This window comes from Cygnus olor, chromosome 2 (assembly GCF_009769625.2).
Source record: "Cygnus olor isolate bCygOlo1 chromosome 2, bCygOlo1.pri.v2, whole genome shotgun sequence".
In the NCBI taxonomy this organism is placed as follows: Eukaryota; Metazoa; Chordata; class Aves; order Anseriformes; family Anatidae; genus Cygnus; species Cygnus olor.
The window spans coordinates 66,442,335-66,469,387 of NC_049170.1; the positions used below are offsets into that span (position 1 = coordinate 66,442,335).

At 41.9% G+C, this 27,053-nt stretch overlaps 3 protein-coding genes across 4 annotated transcripts in view; 2 read left to right on the top strand and 1 right to left on the bottom strand.

The window, feature by feature from the left end:
• Window positions 1-27,053, bottom strand: part of GLB1 (galactosidase beta 1) — a 96,504-nt gene that overhangs the window by 10,925 nt on the left and 58,526 nt on the right. Inside the window, exon 16 of one of the 2 annotated variants that reach the window (XM_040546847.1) lies at window positions 18,636-18,741. The exons of the other annotated variant lie outside the window; for it this stretch is intronic. Within the exon in view, the coding sequence (XP_040402781.1) occupies window positions 18,667-18,741 (75 nt within the window). The 3' untranslated portion in view covers window positions 18,636-18,666. Of the gene's footprint in view, window positions 1-18,635; window positions 18,742-27,053 lie in introns of those variants that run through there. 2 annotated transcript variants of the gene reach the window in all.
• CX3CR1 (C-X3-C motif chemokine receptor 1) lies at window positions 5,563-6,627 on the top strand. Its single transcript, XM_040546874.1, has one exon. The coding sequence runs from the start codon at window positions 5,563-5,565 to the stop codon at window positions 6,625-6,627; it is 1,065 nt and encodes a 354-aa protein (XP_040402808.1).
• LOC121064788 (C-C chemokine receptor type 4-like) lies at window positions 8,244-25,903 on the top strand. Its single transcript, XM_040546873.1, has 2 exons — window positions 8,244-16,136; window positions 17,332-25,903. The coding sequence occupies exon 2, from the start codon at window positions 17,350-17,352 to the stop codon at window positions 18,424-18,426; it is 1,077 nt and encodes a 358-aa protein (XP_040402807.1). The 5' UTR covers window positions 8,244-16,136; window positions 17,332-17,349; the 3' UTR covers window positions 18,427-25,903.

The window sequence follows — 27,053 nt, forward strand, 5'->3', positions numbered from 1 at the left end:
GCATTAGCTTGCACTACCTGTTCTATCTTGCTTCCTGCTTTTGAGTATTGGCATTGTGACAGCTCTTTCCATCACTTGTAGAAAGTGTCCCTATTTCAGGACTGGATGAAAGGCTCAATTTACAGGAACTGCATCTGCTGGATTGGGCCTAATTTGGGCCCTAGCTAGCTAAAATGACACCAAGAAGTTTCAGAGACCATCCCCAAAGGACAGAGCTGCCCAGCTCTGAAGCTACACCAACCAGTTGGGTGTAAGACTAGAAACCAGGCCCCGGCTCTGGTTAGCACATTTCCCACACATCTGCGCTTTGTTCTGGGTGTCATCTAAACCACAGTTAGAGGTGTCTGCAGCAGCCTGGTGAGTGCACGGTGGATGTATGGCACTGGGTTGGTTAAGAGTTTCACCAGGACTGCCAGTAAGACTTTTAGCCCACTTCCCTCCTGCTTGTTTCTACCTAGACCTTGTTAGTTCCCTTAAATTTCATGTGTGTGTATGCTAGAAGTGCCACCAACAGCTATGACACTTCATTTGGAGGTAGCCAAGGACATCCCTGTGGTCTTGCCGAGAATCACTGGCAGGTGGGAGGTTGATGGCTGTAGCCACGACTGCACACAGGCAACAGTGCTTATACTTGGGCAGGGTGGTGGCAGCTCAGATCTAAAGGTGACAAAGGCAAATGCACCCATGGGGTTTCGCAGGGGTCCCCACAAAGCCTGCCAGTTTCCCTGGGCCCGCATCAGGCTGAATCGCCAGTATGCAGCTCAGGCCTGCTGGGCTGAAAACATGCCCTGTTTGCATGAGAAAAGCAAGTTAATTCAACCTCACCCAGAAGCGCTGACTAAGGTGTGAAACTCTTCTTGAGATTTGAACACTTTATCAGCACATTGTGCAAATCTAAAGCGTGACCCTCTGGCAGAAATCTGGTTTGTTTTATTTGTTGGCTGCTTTTTATTCACTGGCAGCAGAGGCATCATGGAAAGCCAAAGTGCTTGCAGACCTGGCTTCTTGGCAGAAAAGCTTGTAACATGGCATTAGGCTCATAATGAGTAAGATCAGATGTGCAGATAGGATTTTGCTCTTGTGTCACACAGCTTGATGTCAGGGATGTTTGAAGGCTGAAATGCAACTTCTGTTGTTTAGGGGAGCTTGCAACTCTCTCACAATTTCACTTCCCTATGTGTTACATATAGCGCACACAACACAAATTGTCTGGGAATAGCAGTGTTGAGAAACAGGGTTTTCATCCTGCCTACTATTGTCTTTTAGGCGGCTATAAGCATTACTAAAAGCAGAAGTCTTTGTTGGGAGTAGGGTGCAAAGCTGCTGGGGAAATGGGGAGAGAGAGAAAAGTGGTTGTACAGCTCCATGAGAAGCAGAAGTGAATCTACTATTTCCTGTATTCAGCAAAGGAAAATGCCTGGCTGAGAAACATTGCAGCCACTCCATCCTTACTTGGTATCCTCTGCAGTCTTCAGTTAACTTTTTCTCTTATTTAAACATTTATCATAAACACAAGAGAGGAAATTAGGTTTAGTCTGACAGTGGGATATCACATGCATGGGGTGGGTTCTGCAAGGCTGACAGAGGACACCTGGCCAGGAAGGATGAAGGTGGGCAGAGTTCGGATCCTCACTCCAGAGTGCAATAAAGTTTTATTGCAAGATGCCTATCTGACACGTTGTTTGTTTGTTTGTTTGTTTGTTTTTGTGAGACCTTTGGTTGGTTGCAGCCCACCTGTTGGGTAATATCAGCTTAAACTGAGGAAAGTGGTATCAGAGGTGCTAAATTTTCAAAAAGAACTGACCATATTGCGTATGCAGAATGAGTGGCAGTGGGAGGATATGAATGTGCAGTTGGATGGATACCAAATCCATCAGATAGAGAGTGAACAAGACACAGACTGTGACAGCAGATTTGGATGCTGCCAATGTCCCTTCCTGCTGCTGTATGTGCTACACGGGATCTTACCCTTTCCATCAGCAGAGGTTCCATGGGTTTTGCAACCACCCATAGAGGAAATTGAGGTAGAGGAAATAACTTGCTATTGTAGAAATAAATTATCTCCACCAGTGAGCTCACTGAAAAGTACTTCATGAAAAACCCCAGCCCAAGTGAAGTTCCTCCTTACTTCAGTAAGGCCAGGATTTCATCCTGCACCTCTGTGTGAGTGCTCTCCCATGAAGAATTGGCCCATTCTAGGCTCATTTTTTTCTCCAGGCAATGCCAGTGGAAGCAGCCTGTGCAGAAGGCTGCCAGCCCTGAGGGCTGTCCAGTGGCAGAAGCTGCATTTCCTTACAAGTGTGATACCTTTTATATATTTGGTTTGTGATAGCAACACAACTTATTAGTATGTTCGAACTCATACAGAAACCCTCCAGAGGAACAAGCTACCTTTCTGGACATGAAATCAGGGAGCAAGCATGGGAATGATGAGCATAACTAGAGGCCCTCAGAGAGGAGACAGTGAAACAGTGGAAGCTCCCTCTCTCCAAATGATTAATTTCTGAAACTTCTGAATTTCTGTCTGAAACAGGAGCTCACACAGAAGAGATGCTGGGGCACTCTGCAGCACCATTGTGGCCTCTGTCCTGATTTGTAGCAGAATCAAATCAGGAAGGGAATTCTGGAGGTCTCTGGGCCAAAGCCCTGCCCAGAGCAGGGCCAGCCAAGTTTCAGACATTTCCAGGAATGGAAATGCCACAACCTCCCTGAAGCCCTGTTCTCGTGTTTGACCACCCTCATGGTGAAAATATTTTCCAGCTAGTAAGTAACATGGCCATCGCCTTTTATTCCTCTGAGAAAAATTGCCTGCTTTACCTTTACACCTTCTCACTAGGTAGCTGCAGACAGGAATACCTAGTGAGAAGATTGGGACCTCGGGTCCTCTAGCCCTCTCTTGTTAAGGCTGATCAAACCCACCACTCAACTTCCTCTAGTATGCCAGGTGCTCCGTCCCCTGGCAGTTCTGGTAGCCACTTGATACTGTTCCCCAATACATCAGTGAAGAACCAGCTGTGGAGCGCATCAGCCCACAGGGCAGGAAGGACACTCTGGCACTTTGCAGATGGGTGCAGTAAAATCTCAGTGGCAGGGAGCAAAGTGGGCTGGCTTAGTGACTCATATTCAGCATGAGAGCCTTTAGTGCACCCCTGACACTTCTTTCCATTTTAAAGGGACCTGCTGCAGGCATTTAGTCTATGAAGAGGTGAACAAAAATGTCAGGATGAGAAGGCAGAAAATGCTGGGCTGTTTGGATTTTATACTATGTCTCCTGCTCATTTCTGTATCCCTCTACATGGTAGATAAAGCAATGTCTGGGCAGACACAAGAAGAGATGGGCAACCTCTCACCCATCTCTGTAGGCAACACTGATTAGTTGTCTCACCAGTAGAAAATTAAAATCTTGCTTTACTATTCCCATCAGCTTTTGCTCCAGCACCTAGCTAGGCCTTTCCTCTTCATTTCCCTATAATTGTGCACATCTCCAGGAGCTGACGAACTAAACTGGGCTACAAGCAAGGAGCTGGATGGCCTTGCAGACAGGCTCAGCTCCCAGTTGAAGAGGCAGCGAGAGCTGCCCAGCCTGTGGGTGTGCCTACCGGATGCATACAGCCCCACCCCCCACCCCCCACACCATGCCCATGCCCCGAAACTGCCAACGCTGAGACAGCCCTTCTTCTAGCCCATTTTTCCTGTGCAAAACCACAAAGATTATTTTCTAATGACTATGGGCACTTCTCATTTAAATTTTGGGGAGAACAGCTATGCTTTGAACTTTCAGAACAAGATATCTTATAACAGAGAGTGTGTGTTGTACTGGCACAAAAAAAAAATCCTTTGAGAAATGACTACAAAATGACAGGTCAGAACTTCACAGCCCACACTACAAACAGCACTCTAGCAGTGAAGCGTTAGGAGAAAATGTCAGTAGAGTCAGAAGAGCCATCCACAGGGGAGTTTGTTGTAGTTACCACTACATCATATGAAACTTCTTGGGCAAGGGCTCTAACATACCTCAGGACATTTTTACTTCATGCTTAGCACTGCAAGGCTTATTTAAGCAGAGGCTATGGAAGTTATTGTGCTCAGTGAAACACGGACGTGTAAGCTGGGATTCCACACACTTTGCTCCAAGGGTCAACAGTTAAAGATCATTGGTGTCTACCACTGTGCCTCTGCTCTCCTTGCAGTCAAAGGGGGTTTCATCAACACAATCAAGAGAGTCCAGAAAGCAGTCTGTCTGTCTTGTCTTAAAGGAGACTTTGTCCAACCTGCATTGAATCAGATGCACTGCTCTTTACTGGCTGTACTGACTATATCTCCCAGTAGCAGGAGATGTAAAGCATCCCTATTAGATACAGCTTAGGGTCACTAAACTGAATCCCACCTTTGTAGTCAATGAGGGTTCCTGTAAGAGGTTCGCAACACTGTGACCAAGGGGTAGTTATTAGCTGCAGCTTTGTTAACACTGACCTTTTCTTTCAGTTTCAGCTTTAACAGGTGGTTTGGCCATGCGGTCATGGCCCTGGACTTCTGCACAGCAAATCACATTCAATTTCCCTTCATTTCCTACAGAGAGCACAGATAACTGGTACTTACAAGTTCTTTACCCAAGCCAGGGAGCAGACCTAATGCAATAACATATGCACTCCTCTAGCAATTTTGATTCCCTGCTAACAAAAGTCTTTACAGAGACTTAATGCCACATCCCAAGGGAGCGCAGAGGAATGGTGGGTGCCCCAAGTTTTTGGATCTGCAAACAAGCGAGCCCAGAGATCATGCACCCTCACTGCATACACTGTCTGCGTGCAGTCTGACCTTGAGCTAATGAGCCCTGGCTCCAATCTGACTACCCCGCACTCAAGGCAGAAGCACTCACATTATGCTTTGGCACTTGAGGAAAAGTGTCAATACAGTTTCTCTTCATTTGATATAAGAGGATTTTTTTAAAAACTCATCAAAGATATGCTTGCTCCCAACAGATGTCCCAGTGCAATCTTTTCTTCTGCCACATCAGCATGCATCTGCTCAGGCATGGCCAAGCTGGGCGTCTTACCACACTTCCACCCTGGGGTTAACATCTGGGGTTATGCTCAGCTCTTGTTGATGCTGACAGGCATCGCATGCTGATTAGCAGCTACGTTTAGACTATCGCTTCCTGCTGAACACTGCCCAGCCAACTGGAGAGTGCCCACGCTTCTCACACTGCGATGCACTACTTGCAGAGCTTAGCTGTTCGGATGTCACTTCGCTGCTACTCTGCTGCTCATCTGCTGAGAACGGTCTTATTCAACAGCCTTCAACATTCTCACTTATTTCTTCTTATACTAAAGAGCTAATTTTCAGTGAAGTACATATAGCAGAAGAGTCTAGACTTATCTTAGTAATCTACCATCACCTCCACAGTCATACAACTCTCACTAGCCCAAATTGTGACATAATCCCAAAGCGAGTGTGTTGGTGAGGTTTCTCAGTATTGCACCATAGCAGATGCTGGATCTCTCTCTAACAATTTTCTCTTTTCTCTTGTCATTCATGTCATCTCTAGCCAGAAAATTCATCATGGCAGAAGCATTCCCAGAAGTGACAACCGAATACACTTATGACGAATATGCTTTTACCTGCGATAAAACTGACATCCAAGAATTTGGGAAAATATTTCTGCCAATATTTTACATTGTCATGTTTGCTCTTGGCCTCACGGGGAATCTCATGGTGGTTTTTGCCATTTTGAAAGCAGGAAGTAAAAAAAGCATCACTGACATTTATCTTCTGAACTTGGCTGTCTCGGACCTTCTCTTTGTGGTCTCCCTCCCCTTCTGGGCTTCCAATACAGTACGGGGATGGACTCTTGGGACTATCCCATGCACAGCTGTTTCTTCACTGTATTATATTGGTTTCTTTGGGGGAATGTTTTTTATCACGGTGATCAGTATTGACAGATACTTGGCTATTGTCCGGGCAACGTACTCTCTGAAATCCAGAACCATGAAGCAGGGCTTTCTGATAACCTGCGGAGTATGGGCAACAGCAGTTTTAGTTTCAGTGCCACATTTTGTGTTTTCCCAGCTGTTAGAAAATGACTGCATTCCTGTGTTCCCCCAGGAGCTGGAGAACATCTGGCCAGTGTTCTGCAATGTGGAACTGAACACCATAGGCTTTCTCATCCCAGTTTGTATCATATGCTATTGTTACTGTGGGATCATCAAAACCCTGCTGTCCTGCAAAAATCAGAAAAAAACACGAGCCATAAAACTGACCTTGGTTGTGGTGGTTGTGTTTTTTCTCTTTTGGTCTCCCTACAATGTGCTGATTTTTCTTGAGACTTTAAAGCACTACGAGTTATTTGTAAACTGCAAACAAATTAAATCACTGGACTACGCAATGCACCTGACTGAAACCGTTGCTTTCAGTCATTGCTGCCTCAATCCTCTTATCTATGCCTTTGCTGGGGAAAAATTCAGGAAATACCTTTACAGTGTTTGCTTAAAGTACTGCCCATGCCTGTGCTTCTGTGGGCCCTGCAGTCGCTACCAGGTCAGCTCTTCAGCTAGCTATGCAGAAAGCGCTATGAACAGCAACATTACCCTAAACACCAGTGACCAGGATGGAACTGTCTTCCTATGAAGTGAGAATGCCTCCTGTAAAGAAGAAATTTATGTAAATTTATGTAAATAGCCTTCTGCAGGGCTACCCATCCCTGAGAGATTGCCATCACCCATGGGAAAAGACCTATGACAGCACTGAACTACTGACATGCCTCTGGTTAAAGATTAAATATTCTAAAATTGTGAATATTTTAAAAACAAAAGCAGTACCATATGTCAAGGCTGAACACTGAATTGAATCAAGAGAGAGAAAGAGGATAAGTAGAAGCAAAAGCAACACCCTCTGCCCAGAACAGAGATGGAGAAGAATTTATGGATAGGGAAATTGTTACACAGTTTTGCCATCAACACTTCAGTGTGTATACATACCTGCAGTGCAAATGTTCATAGACCTAAACTCCTGTTGTAAGGAAAGAGAGATTTCTTTAATGAGTGGTAGCTGACTTAGCAAAGAGGAATACTTTTGTTACTGTATATTGAATTATATCTATACGGACGTGATTTGGGGGTTATAGATTGCAACAAATGTTTTACCTGTGCTTTCATACCTAATAAAATCCTACTGTTAAAATAAATTTTAAGAAAAGAAGAAAAAAAAAAAAGTGTTCTTTCTGAATATGCATTTCATGCCAACAGTACACTCAGTGTTCATAGCATGCAATTACCAGAGCAAGGACTGCTCTGACCCAGAGCTAATCTGTGCCAGCAGGCACCTCTTCTGATATCTGTGGGCAGAATTTGGCAGAACCCCTCACTCAGCACCTCCTCAAGTGCTCTGCTGAGCAAGGGCCTGCCAGGTTAGCAAATGGACACGCGAACATGCTGGGACAACTGGAATTGGAGGTATGGGCTGGGGTGTCATTGTGTTTAGCCATCGTTTGCAGTACTTGGTAAGTGCATGCTTCATATCCATGCTCTGCTTGCCCTACCTTGTAAACACCAACTGTGTCTATATTATCACAAAAACAGCTTTGGGGACAAAATAACCACTAATCCATGCTGTCTGCCACAATCTGCCTCAGCCTTTGTGGCCTCCCTCACCACAGTTTATTTTCCCATGGAGACCTTCATGTGTACCCAGACTTAATGTGTTGCAGAGGACATATTTACTATGTGCACTCAACAGCCCCCAAATATCCTTTTTTTACTCTTGCAGTGACAATACTTTGGGGGTGGAAAACAAATCAGACAAGACAATGGAGATTCCTTTACCTGGGCCTCCCTGGAAAGCTCCTGCCATTATCTGCCACAAGGACAAGTGGGATTTTTTTAGGACCTGTGGGCTGGAGTTGTGTGTGTGAAAAAAGGACTGTTGCTGCCTAGAAAGCTGAGATCACCATACAAGCAAAAATCAAGGACCAGTCTTACAAAATGAGTCCATACCAATGGGAACTATGTTTATACATCGATGGAACTGACAAACATACCAAATGTGATGAAACGCTCTTGCTTACTGAGTAACACAAAAAAGTGTTTCCTGAGTATTGGTGGGAGGAGTAGGCCCTGTCTTTCTGGACCTCAACAACACCATGTTTTTAAGAGAGCCTGGAGGAAAGCCTTTCCATTCAGTAACTGAGTAATTTTCCACATACATTAATTCAACAAATATTATTCAATTTTTTTTTGCTACTGCATATTTACCAGAAACTACAGCATAATAGTGCCTTTTCATAACATGCTGTATATTAGGTGTAAAAATATCATACACACTCAGCTTCTAAAATTTCAGCTGTAAGTGGATTTCCAGACTCTGGACGTTTTGGATAAGATTAAGTGTAGCTTAAGCACCACTTGAAATTAAAGTACTTTTTAAAGTTCAGTCTGTCTAGGCAAGGAAAGTCCACCTGCCCCCACCCCCAAGCAAGTGATTCCTTGTGGTGTTTTTAAGAAATGCTAAGAAGTGCAGACTGAAAGAGGAAGGTACTTGAGACTAAACAAGAAGTCATCTGCATGAAATCAGCCTGAAGAGGGTTTATTGCTAAACTGAGTACTGCGATCTCATTTTTTTTCAGTCTTTGCTTTATTTTTCAGGTAATGGTGAGCTACTGAGTGGGAAGAGTAAAAGGTGGTTTTAAATATGACCCATGCACCACCACCAGAATGAAAAGCCCAAGCCTGAGCTTTTGGCCAGCTCTCTAGGAAAGCCCCAATCTTTCTACAAAAATCCTGCACATCACCAGCATGGTACATTGCAGCATACACACCTTGAAGATGTGTCATCCCCAGTAGTGCAGACTTGCTACTGTGGGTCAAACTGCTTTGACAAGCCTGGGCTCTCTGCAATCCACACTGTGCAAACTGCATGTGCAAAAATCCCTCACTCACCAGTCCAGAGCTCCTGCTGACAACCTGCACTTTTTCTGTCTTCTTTAAGACACTGTGCAATGCAAGGCTTTCAAGGATTGTCAGCATAATATCATCATTTTTTATGCCATGTATTTGCAAGTTGTTATATAGAATTTGCTATTTATGTGCAAGGCCTGTTTGCTCAATTTTTGAGCATTTGTGTGAAGTTAATAGCGTCAAGGGGGTTTCCAGACATTGGTCTCTGCAACACAGAACTGTTGTAATTTCTCCTCAGAGTAGAAGTGGTAAATATTTGAAAATTCGTTATAAACCAGAATCTTCATTTTTGTTTGGTTTGCTTTCACAGGAAGAGCTCTGTTGCAATTGCCCCTTAAAACATTCCAGCCTCCACGAACCACATCAGTTCCCTAGGTTTCTGCTCATCTTATACATTGCGCTCCTGGAGGTATCCCTTGCACCATTTGAGCCTGACTGAAAGCCTGCTGGTGTCTCTTTAAGTCCCTCCATTGGACTTTCAGTTAACTGCAGCCTTTATTCAGAGACACGACTTCTCTAGAAAAGCCTCTGCAGCAGGAAACTGGTGTTACCTCACCACCCATCTCAATAGTTCAGTCACCAACCATTTGGCCCATAGATCTACATGCTGGGATATGCAGGCAACGGAGAGAAGCTGCAGTTCCCCTACAAAAAGTTTGCATTTAGCTCATAAATGCTACATTAAAATTAAAACCAGCAGCACCATAACACAAAGAAACATGATTGGCAGGGAGGACAAGGACAAAGCTGATGAAGAAGAACAGTAGATGGCGCCACAGCTCTGCTGATGAGATTTTCCCCAAGAGTCAGGGATGTGCTGCTATTTCTATATGCAGTTCCCTATGCTAGTGACTTTACAAGAACAGTTCCTTGCATGAAAGAATTGCTTGAAGCCCTGAGATGCAGCTTCAGCTATTTTTCAGGGCTCCAATCAGGTAGGAACAAACCAGAAGTAAATGGCACCTGAAGCAGATTGCTACACCTTTGTCCACATCCCTTTGCCATCCCTTTTGCCCAGGGCAATTTCTGAGCAACATAAACCTAGCCTGAGTGAAGACCACTAGGAAATTGGGAGCATTTCCCACTGGAAGGGCCTCACGTGGTGTTGCTGATGGCCTAAAACACTCTTGGATGGGGACTAGGGTAAGCACATGCAGGAATTTAGGGACATCTCACTAGACAACTTCATTAGGGACTTCATCCTCATGGATGAAGTACCTTCACCAACACATTTTCTTTGCCCTAGTGGAAAGGCATTTGAGGAGGCTCAAAGCTGGGTTAGTATGTTATGCACCACGGAAGTATCAGAACTGACTAAAATTTGACAGGGACATGTCAACCAGCAGCTCCAGAGTCCCTTTCCAGCAAGTCTTTGCCTTATTCTAGTCCTTCTTCCCCTTGGGATCCTTTGTTAGGAAATAGACTGCAGTCATCTGATTTTTCTGAAGGGAACCCTCATTTGAATCATTAAGGATCATCATTACTTGGTCTGTTTTTTGGTTCCTTATTGGTCCCACTGACAGTCGCTGCTTTCCAGAGCCTTGTGGTAGCTCACATATCAGGAGGCCACAATGCAAGAGAAGGACAAATTACAAGCTACAATAAAGACAACAATCAACACACAGGCTAGAGTTTACAGATCTAGACAGATTCCCAAAAAAAGGCAACTGGAGGCAGTGGCATACACCTTTTTTACACAAGGCTAAAGGAGTGAAGTATCTCCAGATTCACCATAAATTCTCACTATCCCTGTAATCACTCTTGCTCCCCCTGTAGGAAGGACCCTCTGCCTTGAGCTTGCTCCATTATTTCTTCTGCCCATCTCTAGCATCAATTCATTCTTTTAATTTCCACCACAGGGTGGCATTATCAAACTCCATCAGACTTAAAAGCCATTCATGATCAAGTAGGACACCGCAGTCTAGCAACTAGAGTCAGTGATGAACAAGTACAGAGCAGGAAAAACATATTTATGAAAAGTAAGGAAGAAGTAGTCACTATGCCCTGCTGGTGGAAGAAATGTCAATTTCTCTATTTATTTTTGTTTTATTTGTGTGTTCTTATTGAGCAAATAAGAGCCTGTGGATGTTAAATTGACTACAAGTGTTTCATCAAGTTCACAAAAAGCATCGGAATATCTTGTTAGTCACAAAGATGAGTGACAAGTTCCAGTGAAAACCAATAAGAGTTGCTCAGCCCTACTTTTTGTTCCTATCAGTTTTATTTCTGCACCCTGAGAGGTTTTGCCTGTTATTAAAAAGTGAACTGAATATTACATAAGTTGTCTATACAGCTTGTCTTGAAGAGAACTAGCAGCGAAACAGCTTTCACCTGGCAATGGCAGAGTGCCTGGGTCTTACAAACATAGAAAGAAGATTATTGTAGCAACTGTTAACAGCAAGTATTGCTTCTTAGTCCTGATCCTATGAAAGTACTTTGTATTTTGTAACTAGCTTCATTTATGTTACAAATACTGCCCAAGGACATGGCAGGAAAGACTGTGAAGGTATCTGTTGTGTAGATGTTTAGGGCAGTCTGTTAACAAGCTTTTGAAGACTACCAACAACTACAGTATTTGAGTCTTGGAGGCACTACTACAAAGCAAACAGAAAACTAAGGCTTTTTGCCAAAATGCCATAATTCCTTCGTATCTAAACTCATTACAATGAACATTAAACAAACTGGCCTGAGGAAACCTCTGCTATTCATTGCTGCCTTGTCTTTAATTACATATTTATTTATTGGTGGGGAGCAGCCTTTAACTAAAACATCATGGCGATGTCTGAGAAAAAAAAAAAAGAAAACATATATCTCAGGTATCAACTATTCCTCAGACTTGGAAATAGTGCAAATATGTCATCTTCCTGTAGAAATAGCTTGGGAACATTTCCTTGATCACTGAACAAGTCAAAGAAAGATCCTTATGGTATCATTTCACTTTTAAAAACACAACTCTTATTTTCCATTAGTGATTTTTATTCTAAGTAAAATTCAGCATATACAATGATTGTTTCTGTAATGCTTAAGGTTTAAAGTTTCAGTTCTTTTTTGTGAGGAGTTCTGAATATAGCAGCTTTGCTATCACAGAACAGGGAAAGAAAGAAAATTAGGTTGAAAGCAAATTTGTTGAAAACAAATTTGGTTGTATCCAAACAGTGGATACAAACAGCAGAATAAATAGGACCAGACCACAGGGAAAAAAAATAGTGTAGGGAAATGCAACTTACCACCATTAAGCAAATAAAATAGTCATGACCATCTAAGACCTAAATCTTCTGTTTCCTAAAACTTCTTCAGCACAAGCAGCTGTCTTAGCCAAAGGGAATTCATATGTTCAAAACATTTGAGGTAAATTATGAATGAACCACCTGGGAAAAGAGTATAGATGATGGATGTCTCTAGAACTAAGAAATTATTTCATTTTCTGCATCTAGTTCTCTTATCAGATTGCTTCAGTTTTAATCAGGCACAGTAAGTTTGGAATAATCTGAAAATTAGTAGGCAGATAACTGCACAATGAATAGGTGACACAAGCTTTTTGCTAACAAGAATGGATTGGCACTATAGATATGCAAACTGTGATTCAAGTTCACCTGAATTGCAAGGGCATGGCCCAAGGCCTGACCAGGCAAGAAGAGGTTGGCCACCTGATGGAGAGGACTGTTCGCTGAGAAAGGTACCTGCTTGTGCACTTCGGCAGCCTGGATCAAAGACTGATCTATCTTCAGTTTATCTTTAGTCACCGTCACCTGCCTCTTTCCTGAGACAACCTCTTCTGGACAACCTCTTCTCTAATACACACTTCTGAATCATCTATCCATGGCCAATGCAGATAACATAGGGAATAGATGGTGCTTTGGTGTATCCGTGGTGAGTGCCTCACAGTAACAGCATCTAGCTCACAGATTAGACTCACAGATCTATCTCCAGTCCTTCCTTTGGCGAGACTAGTGTGCAACCTGCAAGATGGCAAGTTAAAAATAAGATTTTCCATAAAAGCAGGGAGTGGCTGAAATCATCTTTTGGCAAGAAGCAGGGTTTTCACTGTTTGGGTTGTTCTGCTTTTAGTTTTTATTAAGTTCCCCTCTTTTGGTTCTGATCTGTGCCCTAACAAAGGACTAGCCACCTCTCAGTCAGGCTAATCAGATTTGGTCCACATCTCTGCGCTCTTGTGATTTTTTTTTGCCAGCGCCACGTACCTGATACCACCTAGTAAAAAGGTAAGACCTCTTATTTCTTCTCCCCCTTTCCAGCCAACCTGTTAGTTTACAGCAACATCCTCTACATCTCACTGAGATCCCTTCCCCCTTTCCTCTTAACCTCGTGGTCTCCTGCCATCCCTTTTTGTTAGTTTCTGCCAGGCTCTTCTCTGAAAAAAAGACACCCTGCCACGTTAGCAGGGAACCTCAGAGCTCCCCATCTATGGATTAGTCATATTTAAGACTTTTCATGCTCTTCTCTCTCCAAGACACAGAAGATCCTTCACTTAAAACACATTTCATTCATTTTCTGCATCATTTCATTTGATCAGAGATTTCTTCCCTTTTCTTCATCTTTTCTGCAGTTTTACTAGTAAGTTCTCAAAGGAACTTTTTTCATCAACAGACCATCAGGTGTTTCAGGGTTCATTTTCATCCTTTTCATTTTCATGAACTGGCAGATGTTTTTTTAGCTTCATTACCTAGAGTTCACAAATCCTAAGTAGACACAATCTCTCTTCTCTTTTTGTGGCTATTCATTCATTTTTCTGAAGTCACACTTGCTAAAAGTCTCCTTACAAAGACAGCCCTTCCCATTTGCTGAGGGAACATGAAGTGCACTGATATGGTATGCTTCTGTAACATTACTGCTGCTTTCAAAACACTGTGATCCAGCCATTCCTCCCCACCCCACCAGAGCAACATAAGTGTGCTCTGACAAGGAGCCTTTGCTGCCCAGTGCCTCTGGTGGTGGTGTCCCAGCTTTCCATCCACGACAGGTACAGAAAGATGCATTCAGCTGGTTCAGAAGCATTTACTACTTGAAAGTCTTTCAGCCAAGGGAGGGCTGGGGTAAAAGTAGTATGCCAGATAGGTCCTTTCTTCTGTCTGGTGCTATATGAATTATGCTAAATTTGCATTGATAAGACTGCAGACTTGGTCCCTGCTTACATTACAATTGAAAGATCAGAAGCATATCTGAAATGTGGCATGTACGCTAAGGACAGGTGGACAGACCTCAGAAGGTTGCTAGTGATGCGAAATCATCCCATTCAGTTCTATTCACTGCTTCATCTGGGCACAAGGAAAATCGGCACCGATGAAATTCAAAGGAGATGACCAGATTGTTGGAGTAGAAAATAATGACTAGGACAAGACAGGCATACAGATGAGTGGTGGTTATTGAGGCAAAAGCGTTGCAGGTAAAACTAAGGAAGGGTGATACCTATAGAGCAATGAGGTGTTTTTTCCTGAAAAGCATATGCTTAAAAGAAGGTTTCATGTCACTGTTACTGCGGACAAAGGGCTGAACTTATGCCCCTTGTGTAACAAGGTGTCAAAGAGATTAAAGAGGCCCTGCAGGGACAAAAGAGCAGCAAGAGAAACAGCTTCTAGTTTCTGTGAACAGAGCTGATGAAACTGGTACCACAGTGTTGCCTGCTCAGCTGATGTCCACATCTTTAAAGGACTATCAGCAAACTGAAGACATACATGATCTGCAGAGTAATAACCTGCACTGTTGATCTCGCAGTGACCTATTTAAAACTCTCCACAGATGCATTTTATGAAAGACGACAGAGAAGCTACTTCCCATATGAGTATTTTATTCTGGCGAACAAGAAACCAGTAGATCCCACAGTCCGCATTGTCTTCACATCAAGCTTTTCTGTAGGAAACAATTCAGCCAAATACAAGCTAGTGGGCAGAGTAACAATGTCAGAGGCATATAGGATAGCAGTAAATAGCAAAACTGAGCATAAAGCTATATCTGTGTCCAGAATGACACAGGAGATTGATCTAGAAGACATATCTCCTGTTTAGGATCTATTATTTTCCCTCCCTCCTACTCATCTCCTGTAGTTTTTTTGTTTGTACTTCTCAAAGTGACTCTTCAGTTTCTCCTGCTAACAAGGAAGCAGCCTCCCCTGTTGAGAAATGGTTTTTACTTCTGCTTGGCCAGCCTCTTTTAGGACATAGGGGAGAGCAGCATTTGCCAGCTGCAAGCATAGCTGTTCTGCCAGAGGGACTCAAAACCATCCCATTTGACCAGCACATCCTCTGTGGTCATCCCCTTTCCCCAGATCCCCAGAGAGACAGGGCTCACTGTCTTCTCAGGAGAAATTTGTAGAAACTGATAGGCTTCCTGCTGTGATAAAAACCATGAGAAACCCCCAGCCCTTACACCACACACACCCACGACATCCTACATCTTATTTGATAGTTTGTGAGAGTTTGACCATTATCACCATTTGCATCAGGTCAGTAGTAGTTTTGCCATATATAAAACCTGCTATGGGAGACATCAAGCAAAAAGGCAGTGTGAATTTGCATGCCCTCATTTCTTTTCTTAGCAAGATAAGCAGGGGTTAGGAAAATCAAAGAATAAACAAAAGGAGACTTCCCTACACTAAATCTATACAGCTCTTTATTACCACAGCTACATGGTATAACTGGCAAAATCAGTTATCCCACATAGAGGGACTAGAAACACACCTCCCACACACCCATCAAGTGCCTCCCTCTTCTCTGCTCACTACAGATGATCCTTTCATTATTTTTTCTGAGTTTGAGATGCGTTTTACAACCCGTGAGAAAGAGCAGTTTCTGTTGAACGAGAGCTACTTACTGACATCTGCTTTTAACAATTTTGGGTAAGATGAAGGGGCTTTAACTCAGCAATCAGGCTCTCACTGGAAACTTCGTATTTCCTTACACACCATAAGACACTTTAATTTCTTTTCTGCATTTAAAGGACCATCTCTGGTGAGCACTGAGGAGAGAAACACTTGTGATACGATCTGTAAGGAAGTACACAGTTTCCGTTGACAGACACAGCTACCTTGTGACATCTGCTTTTTGCAGCTGCTGGGTATCGCAGTGTAGGCAGCACCTCACTGACGGAGTTACCTGGCCAAAAGCAAGTGATTCCACTCCACTAGAACCAAGACTCTTCCTCGCATCATTTGAGAAGAAAAGGAGAGAAAAGGTAACATTTACAAAATTTAGTTTTAGAAAGAGTTGTCTATGTTATATGCTCATCACATGTGTGACTGTAATGCTTTTTCATTTACCTTTTGTTGCCACTCACGTAATTTTTACAGCAGTTTTCAGAAATTCTGCATAATCAGGATTGAGTGTGTGTGCATTATATGAGTATTTGTTTTCAGTTTTAAATGCTCAAGTAGAACAGCCAGGCAGAATGTAGATTAGATTCAGGTGTGACTAGGTGCTAGTGTTGCAGAGCTGTCATCTCTAGGACATTGGTGTTGAACAGTTCTGTCCCTGTGACTCGTAATTCAGATTAAATTCCTCTCTGTGCAGAACAGAACAGAACTGCAGACAGGAAAGTTGTGACTGAGATTACACGCAGTAGGGGTCAGGTTAATGATAGTCAATGCTTGCTGCACTGTAGTAGCACTATACAGTCTGAAGATAAATAGAGCAATGATACTCACTTTTCTTCTGCTTCCCATTCATAAAAATAAAGACAAAGGGGAAAGACATAACACAGGCTTGCAAAAATTCTAGTAAGTTAGGCTAAGAAATGACACCTGCTGTGATGTGAAAAACATAGTAATACATCAATGGTGTATTTGCATTGCATCCATTATGTGATCTGGTCAACCTCAAAGTAACATCACTTAAAACTCTGTATCTATTAGAAAAGAACATACATAAGATGACAAATTCATGTTATTCACTTTACCACTGAAGACAGCACTTACTGAAAATTGATGTCACCTTTCACTGTCTTCTTTCAGTGATGTTTGCCTGAGTGAAAAGATGGGTAAAATCCTGAACTGCTATGAACAGTGGCTTCACTTTTTACTTTACGTTACACAGGATTATCCCTCTCTGATTTGAGATATATAGTCTGTTATCTTTCATCCCTATTTGCTTTCCTCTCTGCAGTTTGGATAGTGTTCAGTCTGACACATCTGATTTGCACCATGTTGGAAGGACTGAGCACATGCATGCCAAGGACAGTACTTTACAAGTGTGCATATAAGCATCCCATAGTACTTGAATATTGTTTGATGATCTGTAATGAGAAGTGCATTGGAACTGCAAGTCAGTCTTTGTGTGTTGCAGTCTTTTCAATGTGATTCAGGCTTGTGGAGTAACCACATGGTCATCATGAAGAGAAGGTCACTGACATTTTTATATTCTTTCATTCTCAGGAATTTGGGAAAAAAAACATGAGTTCTTCAAGTACAGAGTCCTTTGAAGTTGACACCTCAACCTTATATGACTATTACGATAATTATAACGATGCCCCAAAACCATGCAGTAAGGAAACTGTCAAGAGGTTTGCAGCCTCCTTCCTACCTGTTCTATATACCCTAGTATTCCTGGTTGGGCTAATGGGAAACATTCTGGTCATAGTGGTCCTCTTCAAATACAAGAGACTGAAGAGCATGACTGATGTGTACCTGCTAAATCTCGCCGTCTCAGATTTGCTCTTTGTTTTTTCCCTGCCGTTCTGGTCTTATTTTGCGATAGACCAATGGGTTTTTGGAACTCCCTGGTGTAAAATCATTTCATGGATCTATCTGGTTGGGTTTTACAGTGGGATATTTTTTATTATGCTTATGAGCATAGACAGATACCTGGCAATTGTTCGTGCAGTGTTTTCCATGAAAGCAAGAACTACTTTCCATGGCCTGATTACCAGTGTTATTGTATGGCTGGTGGCTCTTTCAGCCTCAGTTCCAGAACTTGTATTTAGAGAATCTTTCCATGAGCAAAATTATACTACCTGCAAGCACAGATATCCAGGAAATTTTACGACATGGAAACTCTTTTCCACTTTGGAAATCAATGTTTTAGGGCTTCTAATCCCTTTTATAGTTATGGCATTTTGCTACTCCATGATCATCAAAACATTAGTCCACTGTAGAAATGAGAAAAAGAATAAGGCTGTGAGGATGATCTTTGCTGTCATGATCGTATTTTTCTTCTTCTGGACTCCTTACAATATCGTAATTTTCTTACAATTGCTGGAACTTATTGGGGTCATTAGAGACTGTCAAGCAAGCAGGAATCTAGACTATGCATTCCAGATAACGGAAATCTTCGGCCTTTTTCACTGTTGCCTCAACCCAGTCATCTATTTCCTCATGGGGGAAAAATTTAAGAAGTACCTGAAGATGCTCTTTAAGAACTGGTGGTTGCCTGGAGATATTTGCAAGTGGTGTGGACTTCACATTAGTTACCACACCGAGTCTACCAGTTCATTCCACACACAATCTACTGGGGATCAAGACGCGCTGTAATGCGTTTCAGACCAACTGTTGAACTCACCAGAAAGCAAACTGACAAAATCAGGAACTTTGAAAAGCTAAGCAAATGCACAAGCATCTAATAAGCTAGCGCCTGATAATAAACTTACTTTAGCTTTGATTTCTGCCTCTCAGATTTTTCTGAATATTATGACAGAAGCTGTCCTAGATGTGAAACCTAGGAGATGGACATGCAAGTTTTACCTGCTGCAATTACAAATCACTGCTCAGATTTCACAGCAGCCTCGGCTCACTGCAAGTACTGCGCTCTGCTTCTTGTTTTTCACCAGCATCAAGACAGAGGTTGGCCTGCATGGAGGGGTGAAGGAGAGAATTCCTCGTCATCAGGAAGCGCACTTGAAAAATATCTTTGAAGGATAAGGATGGTTATTACCATATTTTTTATTCTACAGCTGATCTGTGTAGGACTTGTTTTCTCACACTCTTAATGGCCACTGTTATACATTTCATCTCAGGGAGAGGATATACTTTCTGTCATTTAAAAAAAAAAAAAAAGGACACAAAATGCACTCTTTCTGTGCACAAAGAAAGGAAGCCAATGCATTACACTGTGCTATAAATATAGCTATGTTTTCTCTCAGGTATCCGAGCTCTCTATATACCTACATTTAGGTATATATATAGGTATTTTGAATTACTTTATCACCGTACTTCAGGATGGCAAGTCTTTATTATTTTTAATTAACATTAAAAATGTTCAGATTTTTTTGGAATAAAAGTGTTTTTTAAATTTGTTTTTCAGCATGTGTGAGTAAATTTGAAGTATCTTGATTATAAGTATCTTTTTAAGTGAATGTTCTTCATTCCAAAAATACCTACCTCCAAGACACAATTTTCATTCACTGTGTATGCATCTGGCAAAACAAAATAAAGAGAGGCAGTGTAGGAAAGGTCTGCCATAATTTATCCACACGTAATTTAACCACACAAAGAACTGTAGCATTTGGTAACAGAGCAGAAGGCAAAGAGTGTGATACGCCAGTAGCCGCTCACAGATGTACATGATATTAATCAGATTGGTAACAGGAAGGAAACTCACACAGCATTTAGATTTTGGCACAATTTTTTTTTTTTTCAAAAGGAAAAATCAGTATTGTGGTAGTAGAAAAAGTAAGAGTTGAAAAACCTATACTGGAAAATATTTCTGATGCATCTTCTTTGCTACACGACAACTACTCAGCTGAAAGACTTTTGTCTTGGTTAGGCCATCAATAACAAGGCGCCCACCCAGCATTCAGACATGGCTACAAATAGCAGACAAAACATTAAAATACATGAGCAAAGAGCTGCAGAAATGTAAAAATACTATAGTGCCTCTGTCCTGATCACCCTAAATTAGAAACATAAATGCAAGTTCACCTTCATGGGAACTCTCTCATGATACAACAGACAGACTGAAAATAAAAAACAGCACTCTTAAATACTGATGCACACACATACCTTTCATAATTCATTTTGGGAATGCGTTACCATCAGCAGCTCACTGATGCCGACCGCTCCAAGCAAGGACTTGCATTAATGCAGATAATGCTGTGGAAGGCATTACAATACTAAAAAAAGTATATTCCTTGCCACAAAAAAGAATTTTAATTCTTACTATTCAACACTTTACAAGTCACTGAGTAAATCACATATGAAAACTGCCTCAAGGGGTGGGTTAACCCCTCTATTACCTATTTTGGAAAGGAAGAGCAAGACAAATTGCAAGTATCAGGTGCTGGAAAGTCTCACAGATGTCACTGAACCCCACAACACATCACTTCCAAGCCAGCACGGCATATCGACCTCACAGACGTGACACTGCTGACACAGGCACCATGATTTGCTGAGCTATTCATCAACCAAGTGCCTAGACTAAATTGGAAGCAAGAGAGCATATCGTGTTTTTTTGTTGTTGTTGATGTTGTTTTTGTTTGTTTGTTTTTTTCTTGGTCCTACTCTGTGACCCTTCTGGTCAATAAGATCAAAGAGGTCTTACAGATAAACCTGGAACTGGCGAGAGACCTGGCTTTCCAGACTAGGTGAAAGGCTGCCTGTGCTGGCCCAACAAAAATGATGGTCAGGAAGCAAAAAACAACCCATAGTAGGCTCTTGGAAAACACAAGATAAGAAGGGTCTGGAGCTAAGACTGGCACTGAGGAATGGCAACCAGATGGCCAGCAGCTCGCAGGCTGGTCTGGCTCTGGGCGCATACCCTGTGGCGGGGGAGGATGCTGTGTCCATTCATGTGTGGAATTAACAGGCCGCACCCAGCAGATGCACAGCATCACTTTAAATTGTGCTAGTGTAAAGCCCTTTTTCCGCACAAAACTCAAAAGCTAGTTACTGCCGGGCTTTGTGCCCCACACCCCGTACACATGTGCTTGGTGCACAGAGTGCCCAGTGCAGGCAGAGATTCCTCCTGATGAACATTGCTCTCTCATTTCTCTGTCCACTGAACTTCTTCCAGTCCTCCCAGTAATACTCACAGCTACTTCACGGCTGTGTGAGAGCAACAAAGTTGACAGCTTTGCTCTGGACAGGTTTCCTGAATCAGGTACAAGGGGGACCTCACCATTAAGTGGTGGGCACAGGAATCCATAGCCTGGGACTGAGGCTCACCAAAACTGGGTAGTTGTCTCCTCTCCATCGCCTGCAACAAACCCTCCTCCCTGCCAGGCACCGACCTGCTGTGGATAATGCCACTCCTCTTTTGAAAGAGGGCTTTGAAATCTGCCAGTGAGAAAGGATGAGATAACAGTATGAATACAGACAAAAATAAAGCAGGGATTTTCAAAATGTCATTTGACCAAAGGTGTCATTTTAGCTGAACAAGAGTTTCCAAGCGATGAAGGATGGTACATACAGACCTATTGAACCATGAAAGAAAATGGATAGATATTTGAGTGAAGCAAAGCTGACTCATTCCTAAACCCACATTTTTACATCAGGGTTCCTCGGAAGGCCACTCAGAGCAACTGAGGAGAGGACGTAAAGCTGCCACAAAAGTGCAGATGAGAGAAAAAAAATCAGCTTCATGACATCAAATATAAATAACAATGAAAAGGTTAAAAAAAATCTTGGTAGGTTTGTTTTCATACAACACATAGGTCAGTGCAGTCATTCCCTAAACATACAGCTGAATTACACTTACTAGCTTTTTTCTCCTGAGCATGGTTTCATCCCTTTTGATTGTGCAGAACAGGCATCATGGAAGGCTGCTCCGCTCGGTCTGAGAGCCATCCCTGGAAAGAAACTGAGAGATCACTACTCTCCTTCCTATGCTACTGCTGCTTGCCTCTGTTCTAGCAACGGGTCTGGACACCTGGTCTTAAGGACAGTGCAATTCAACAGGCGCTACAATGCTCCCCTGCTACCAGGATGCTTCTAGTGATCTACACTCACACATTTTCCTCCAGGAGCTCATAACAGTTTCCTGTTTTTATCTAGAATTTCTCTCTTAACATGGCCTGAGACCAGCCTCATCAAGTCCCAGACCTTATGCAAATATTTCCATTTGACTTGATTTACAGTTAGAAATCAAGAGCCGTTCAGTCAAAATGACCACTGAAATGTTTAAGGGCAATGCCTACAAAGAGCTCAACAGGAAAGTTGACTGCACTACTCCAGCCATGAAATAAGGTTTTAAGCAGAAGACTGGAAATTAATAGTCACTATGATTGCAATGAGATTCCTTGCATTCACATATCTGATAAAAACACCCAAAGGTGGTGTAGTACTGATCACATTTGCAGTAATCTTACTGTAACACAGCAATGATGTATGCCAGTGTCACTGGCAGTCATAGAGAATCACCCTGGATAGAGCAAGCACTATCAAGTGGGTACACACCAAGTTAGATGCTTGCAGGAAGATTTTCTTTTTCACAGTCGTTCAGAGGCAACATCCATCAGAAAAATAAAGTGAACAAAATCCAATCTTACAGGACAGTAATCAAGTCAAAGACATCTCTTGCAAAAACAAGGCTCAAAAGTGGAAAAGCCCTTTATCTGTTTCAGACTGGCAAAATCCAGCTCCTTTCCCAACTCCTTGACAGAGCACAGGCACAACTACCAAATGCTGCTATACTCTTTCCCTTGGAGGAACATAACTATCCACAGATCCTTCATATGCTCAGCTCAAAAGAAGGCTGCTCACAAGCCATGCTCAGTGTCCCAGATCAAAGGTTTTCTCTTCATTAGTTTCTGGTCCTCCTTTGAACTCTCAGAAATAGTAGCATGTGATATCTCCGCTGAAAATAGTAATGTGTGATATCTCCACTGAAAACAGTAATTCCTTCTCTTACACAACATGGGTCCATTAAAAAAAAAAAAAAAAAAAAAAGCTGCCATCTTATAGCTAAGGGAATTATGGCACAGAGCAAGAGCTCAGCCATATGAACACGGTGCACGTTTTTGACAGAATCTCAGGGCACATCCAGCTCTCCTTGGGGAGGATTTTCATTTCAGCTCAGTGAAGAAGACTCCAGATCAGAGCTGCCCACATTGTGCCCTTTCTGGTAGCCAAATCTGAGAGATCCCAATCAGGAAGGTTCCAGTCTGCATCCAGGTTGTGTGAGGAGGGCTGTGGGTTAATATGAAGGGTATCTGGAGGTAAATGGATGAAGATGATGAGGTAATGCCAATACATTATGTTCTTCACTGGTGTAGAGGGTGTTGTCTGTCTTAAAACACCAGAGAGCAAGGATCCTGTTTGCAGATGACTGAAAGAAAAAAAAATTTGCACCCTCTGTGTAAACACAGACCGAGTACATGGTTGATCAATGTATCCTACATCTTTAGTTTTTGCGTTGGTGTTTTCGTTTCAAGTCATCTTGGAATGGCTGAAGTTTCTCCGTGTTTTAATGTTTCTAAGTAACAGCATACATTCAGTATGTGCAGCTGCTGAGCTAAATGCTGCAAGCTTTTCATTCTGGGTGCTGCAAAATAAAAACTACTACGGCACTAAGAATTTTTGGAAATTCCAGGACGGTCTTTTTTTCCTTGCTTTTGCTTTTAACAACTATAGCAAATAATCAAGAATCTGATCTTCAAGAATCTGATTTGTTTCCACAGATACAAAACCCTCATAAAAGGCAGTCTCAGTGCTACTAGCATACTGTAAGACAACAAAGACTGAATGAAGACCTACATTACCAGATCCACTCTTGCTCAAAAGAGGTCAGGGGCATTTGATCAGCATTTTACAAGTAGCTCTGAACAGACAAGTTCAGGATGAGATTTATATACTTGGGATAGCTGATTGGAAAGGCAGCTGAACATCCCTGTAAGAAAAAAGCGTATTTGTCTCATTTGCACTGTAACTTTGCACTATGCTAAATATCTCCAGAGAAGTATTATGGTTTGGGGCAGGTAAGAGAGGAGAAGGTTCCTCCCTGACTCTTACCCAGTCTCCATCAAGCACAAATAGAAAGAGCTCTACTAGCTAGTAGTAGCACAAAAGCATCTTAATCAAAGCAAACAAAGACCACAACAGATCTCAATACTTGCTCATAACTGGTAAACTGAAATTTGACCACAAGTAAGACCATGACCGCAGACAGAGTGACTTGCCTTTTCCGCTGCTAAAGTATGTGGGAAAGGTGTAAAGAGCTTGCAGACAAGAAAGACAGAGGATGGCTTTCCTTGTTTTTTATGCACTTCAACTCCTTGTTGCTCATTCACAAGGACCAGGAATGAAAAGAAAACAAGGCTGGTTGACTGCAAGGAACGTTGCCTGCAGGTCCTGCAGACAAGCCCTGCTGAGAGTTTGCAGAGCACAGGTCTGCCCTTACTTTCAAAATTCCTGTTGGGACTTCTGGAAGAGTAAAACTCATCGCATGAAGTGTTGAACAAAAGACTTGCCCTGCTACAGAGAAGGGGCTGAAGAGTTTACAAAATGAAAGAAAAAAAGAAGTTTGGATGTAGGCCATTTGCTCCTCAGCTCTGCTTCACTGAGCTACCCATGCATAATTCAGGTCAGTACTCACTTCTTTTCATCAGAAATACTAGGGAACTGCCGACCCCCCCCCCCCCCCCCCCGCCCCGGGGAAGCTGGCTCCCACCTGCTCCCACTCTTGCTTCTCACATGAACACATGTGCCACAGCCCTCCTCTCCCACAGTCACATGGAGTTAAAAGTAAATCCATTCACTTCCTCGCCAGCTAACACTCAAGTTCTCCGCACACAGTGATCACACAAGTAGGATGTCTGGGTTGTGACTACACTAGCAGAACATTTTGCATTAGAAAAGGCAAGTTCATGCAAATCTGAACAATGGAGAATATGGATTTGTGATGGCATCGGTGAAAGAGCAACACCTAAACCAATGCTATTGCTTAGATTTTGTTTCAGCTTCAGAGTCAAACTATTTTAGAACAAGTGCAGCCTATTTTTATCATATTTGAATTTAAGTATTTCATTATTTCTACTCCAAATTCTTGTTAAATTCCAGTTATTTACATAACTTGTTAAATTCCAGTTATTTAACAATTTGAGTCAGGGCCCAAGAAAGCAAGCTCAGCATTAGATATCCAAGCTTCTGCAGAATTTTTCTTCAGGTATTGTTTTTTTTTTTTTTCTTGTAATACCAGAAATTGGTATGTACAGATTGAGGACAACTACTAATTGGGTCAGATGGAAAAAAAGTAAATCACCTTTTCTATAAGGTAATTCATAATAAAATGCTGATTCATATATAATAGCACTGAAGATGTTCTCACAATAAAAAAAAAATCAATCATAATATATGGAATGACTAAATGTGGCTTCGATTTTCAGGAGGACACATGACCATATCTAAGCCCAACACATTAACTGTCACGCCAATATAAAACATTGGCTGTATATGGGCTCTCAGGTTCCCGGAGGGAGAAAAAAGTAAAAAGAGTTCTCAAAATGTCAAGTATTTGTACATAATTAGTTGTAGAAAAGCTGATAGTCCCTAATAATTGAGTAAATAGTATTTACTATTTATTTATTATAAAAGTAGCTTGTATCAATGTCTATTTTAACAAAGCCTCCGAGCAAAATCTGTCATGTTTTCTAGACCTGCAACCGTAAGATCCCACAAAGTTACTGCTTTAGCAAAAATAAAACATTTTTTTTTAAATGGTCTGTGAGATCCTTTACAGAAGCCATATCTCCCTAGTTGGTGCATGGGACAAGCTAGATGTGTTTACTCCAACACAAGCAGCTGCTGAGGCTCGAGGAGGAGACCTGGCACAGACCCATCAGCTAGTCGTGTTGAACGGACACTGGTTGTGCTTAGGAAAAAAAGAAAAACAACACTATTACCTGCTGCTTACTAGACAGCTTCCACTGTTTCCACTTCGGTATGGTAACAAGGTGCAGACTTAAACATTGTATAAGTTGCCTAACCAGGTCTGTTGCTATCTGTCACAGAGCCAGTATGCCCAAAATAGCACCCTTAACCTATACTCCCTGGAGAAAAAACAAACAAACAAACAAACCAAAAAACAAACAACTACAACAAAAAAACACAAACCACCACCAACAACAACAACAAAAAAAGTTTTAAAGTTTGTTTTCAGCCTTGCCAAGGTTCTCAGTCAACTCAGCTCTTACATCCGTAATATATAAATAAATATAAATAATATATATATAATATATAAATATATATGAAATAAATACTGTGCCCTCCTTTGTAAAACAAAGGCATTTTGCAGATTAAGAGTACTACCATGAAACTAAGCATTTGTTATTGTAGAGAAGAAAATCTGTGTTCATTATTAGATGTCTTGCCTTAAGAATTTCATCTTCTTCCACTTAAGATGAAAACAACTTCATAAGGGATGATTCTAAAACAAGCCTCTGTTTTTGAACAATTTCTTCCTTACATTTCTCAGTCAATAGCCAATTGCTGCTTGAATCATGAAGGTTTGCATACAGAAACCTTACCCCTTTTAGATGTGCCTGCCTGATTTACTTCACATTTTGACATTTGTAATCATTAGGGGGTTTCAGCAATTTGCATGAACACACTAAAACAGGTAGCAGGAAAAAAATAAGCACTTCATAAGAGTAGGAACATTCTTTCCAAGTCAAACGAGCATCAAATTTTCACATCAAAAGCCATACACGCTGACAATGAGTAAGCCCAAAAATCAAATAAATGAAAGAGCACAGACCAAGGTGATCAAAAAAATAGATGATGTTCTTAAATAATCCTGATTGCTATACACCAGCATGCACAGTGTAAGTTTTAGAGTTTGGGGGATTTCTTGCAAACCAAGTCACGGCGACTGAGCAGCTCGCCGCTGAATCAGCAGTCAAAACTGAGTCTCTTCAACTGAAATGCCAGCTCAATTTAGTAAGAAAAAAAGACTTCACCTGAAAGTTTCAGGTGCTGAAACTTAAAAAGAAATTATTGGCTATGCTCACATTCAAAAGAGGGTACAGGGCTAGATGGACAATAGTCAAAACCAGTACCGCTACACCTATATGAAAAAAAAGCACGTTGCTATTAAATGAGAAAAAGAAAACAAAAAAGAGCTGAGCTCTGTGTATTTTAGGATTAACTTAAGGCTGAAGGCCTCAGCCTCAGAGACAAAATTGAGCAAAAATGAGCAAATTCTCATCTGCTGCACTGATGAGGCAGAC

Bases quoted from the DNA above. Each gene is read 5' to 3' on its own strand.
- CX3CR1 (XM_040546874.1), top strand. From the start codon at position 5,563: ATGGCAGAAGCATTCCCAGAAGTGACAACCGAATACACTTATGACGAA.
- LOC121064788 (XM_040546873.1), top strand. From the start codon at position 17,350: ATGAGTTCTTCAAGTACAGAGTCCTTTGAAGTTGACACCTCAACCTTA.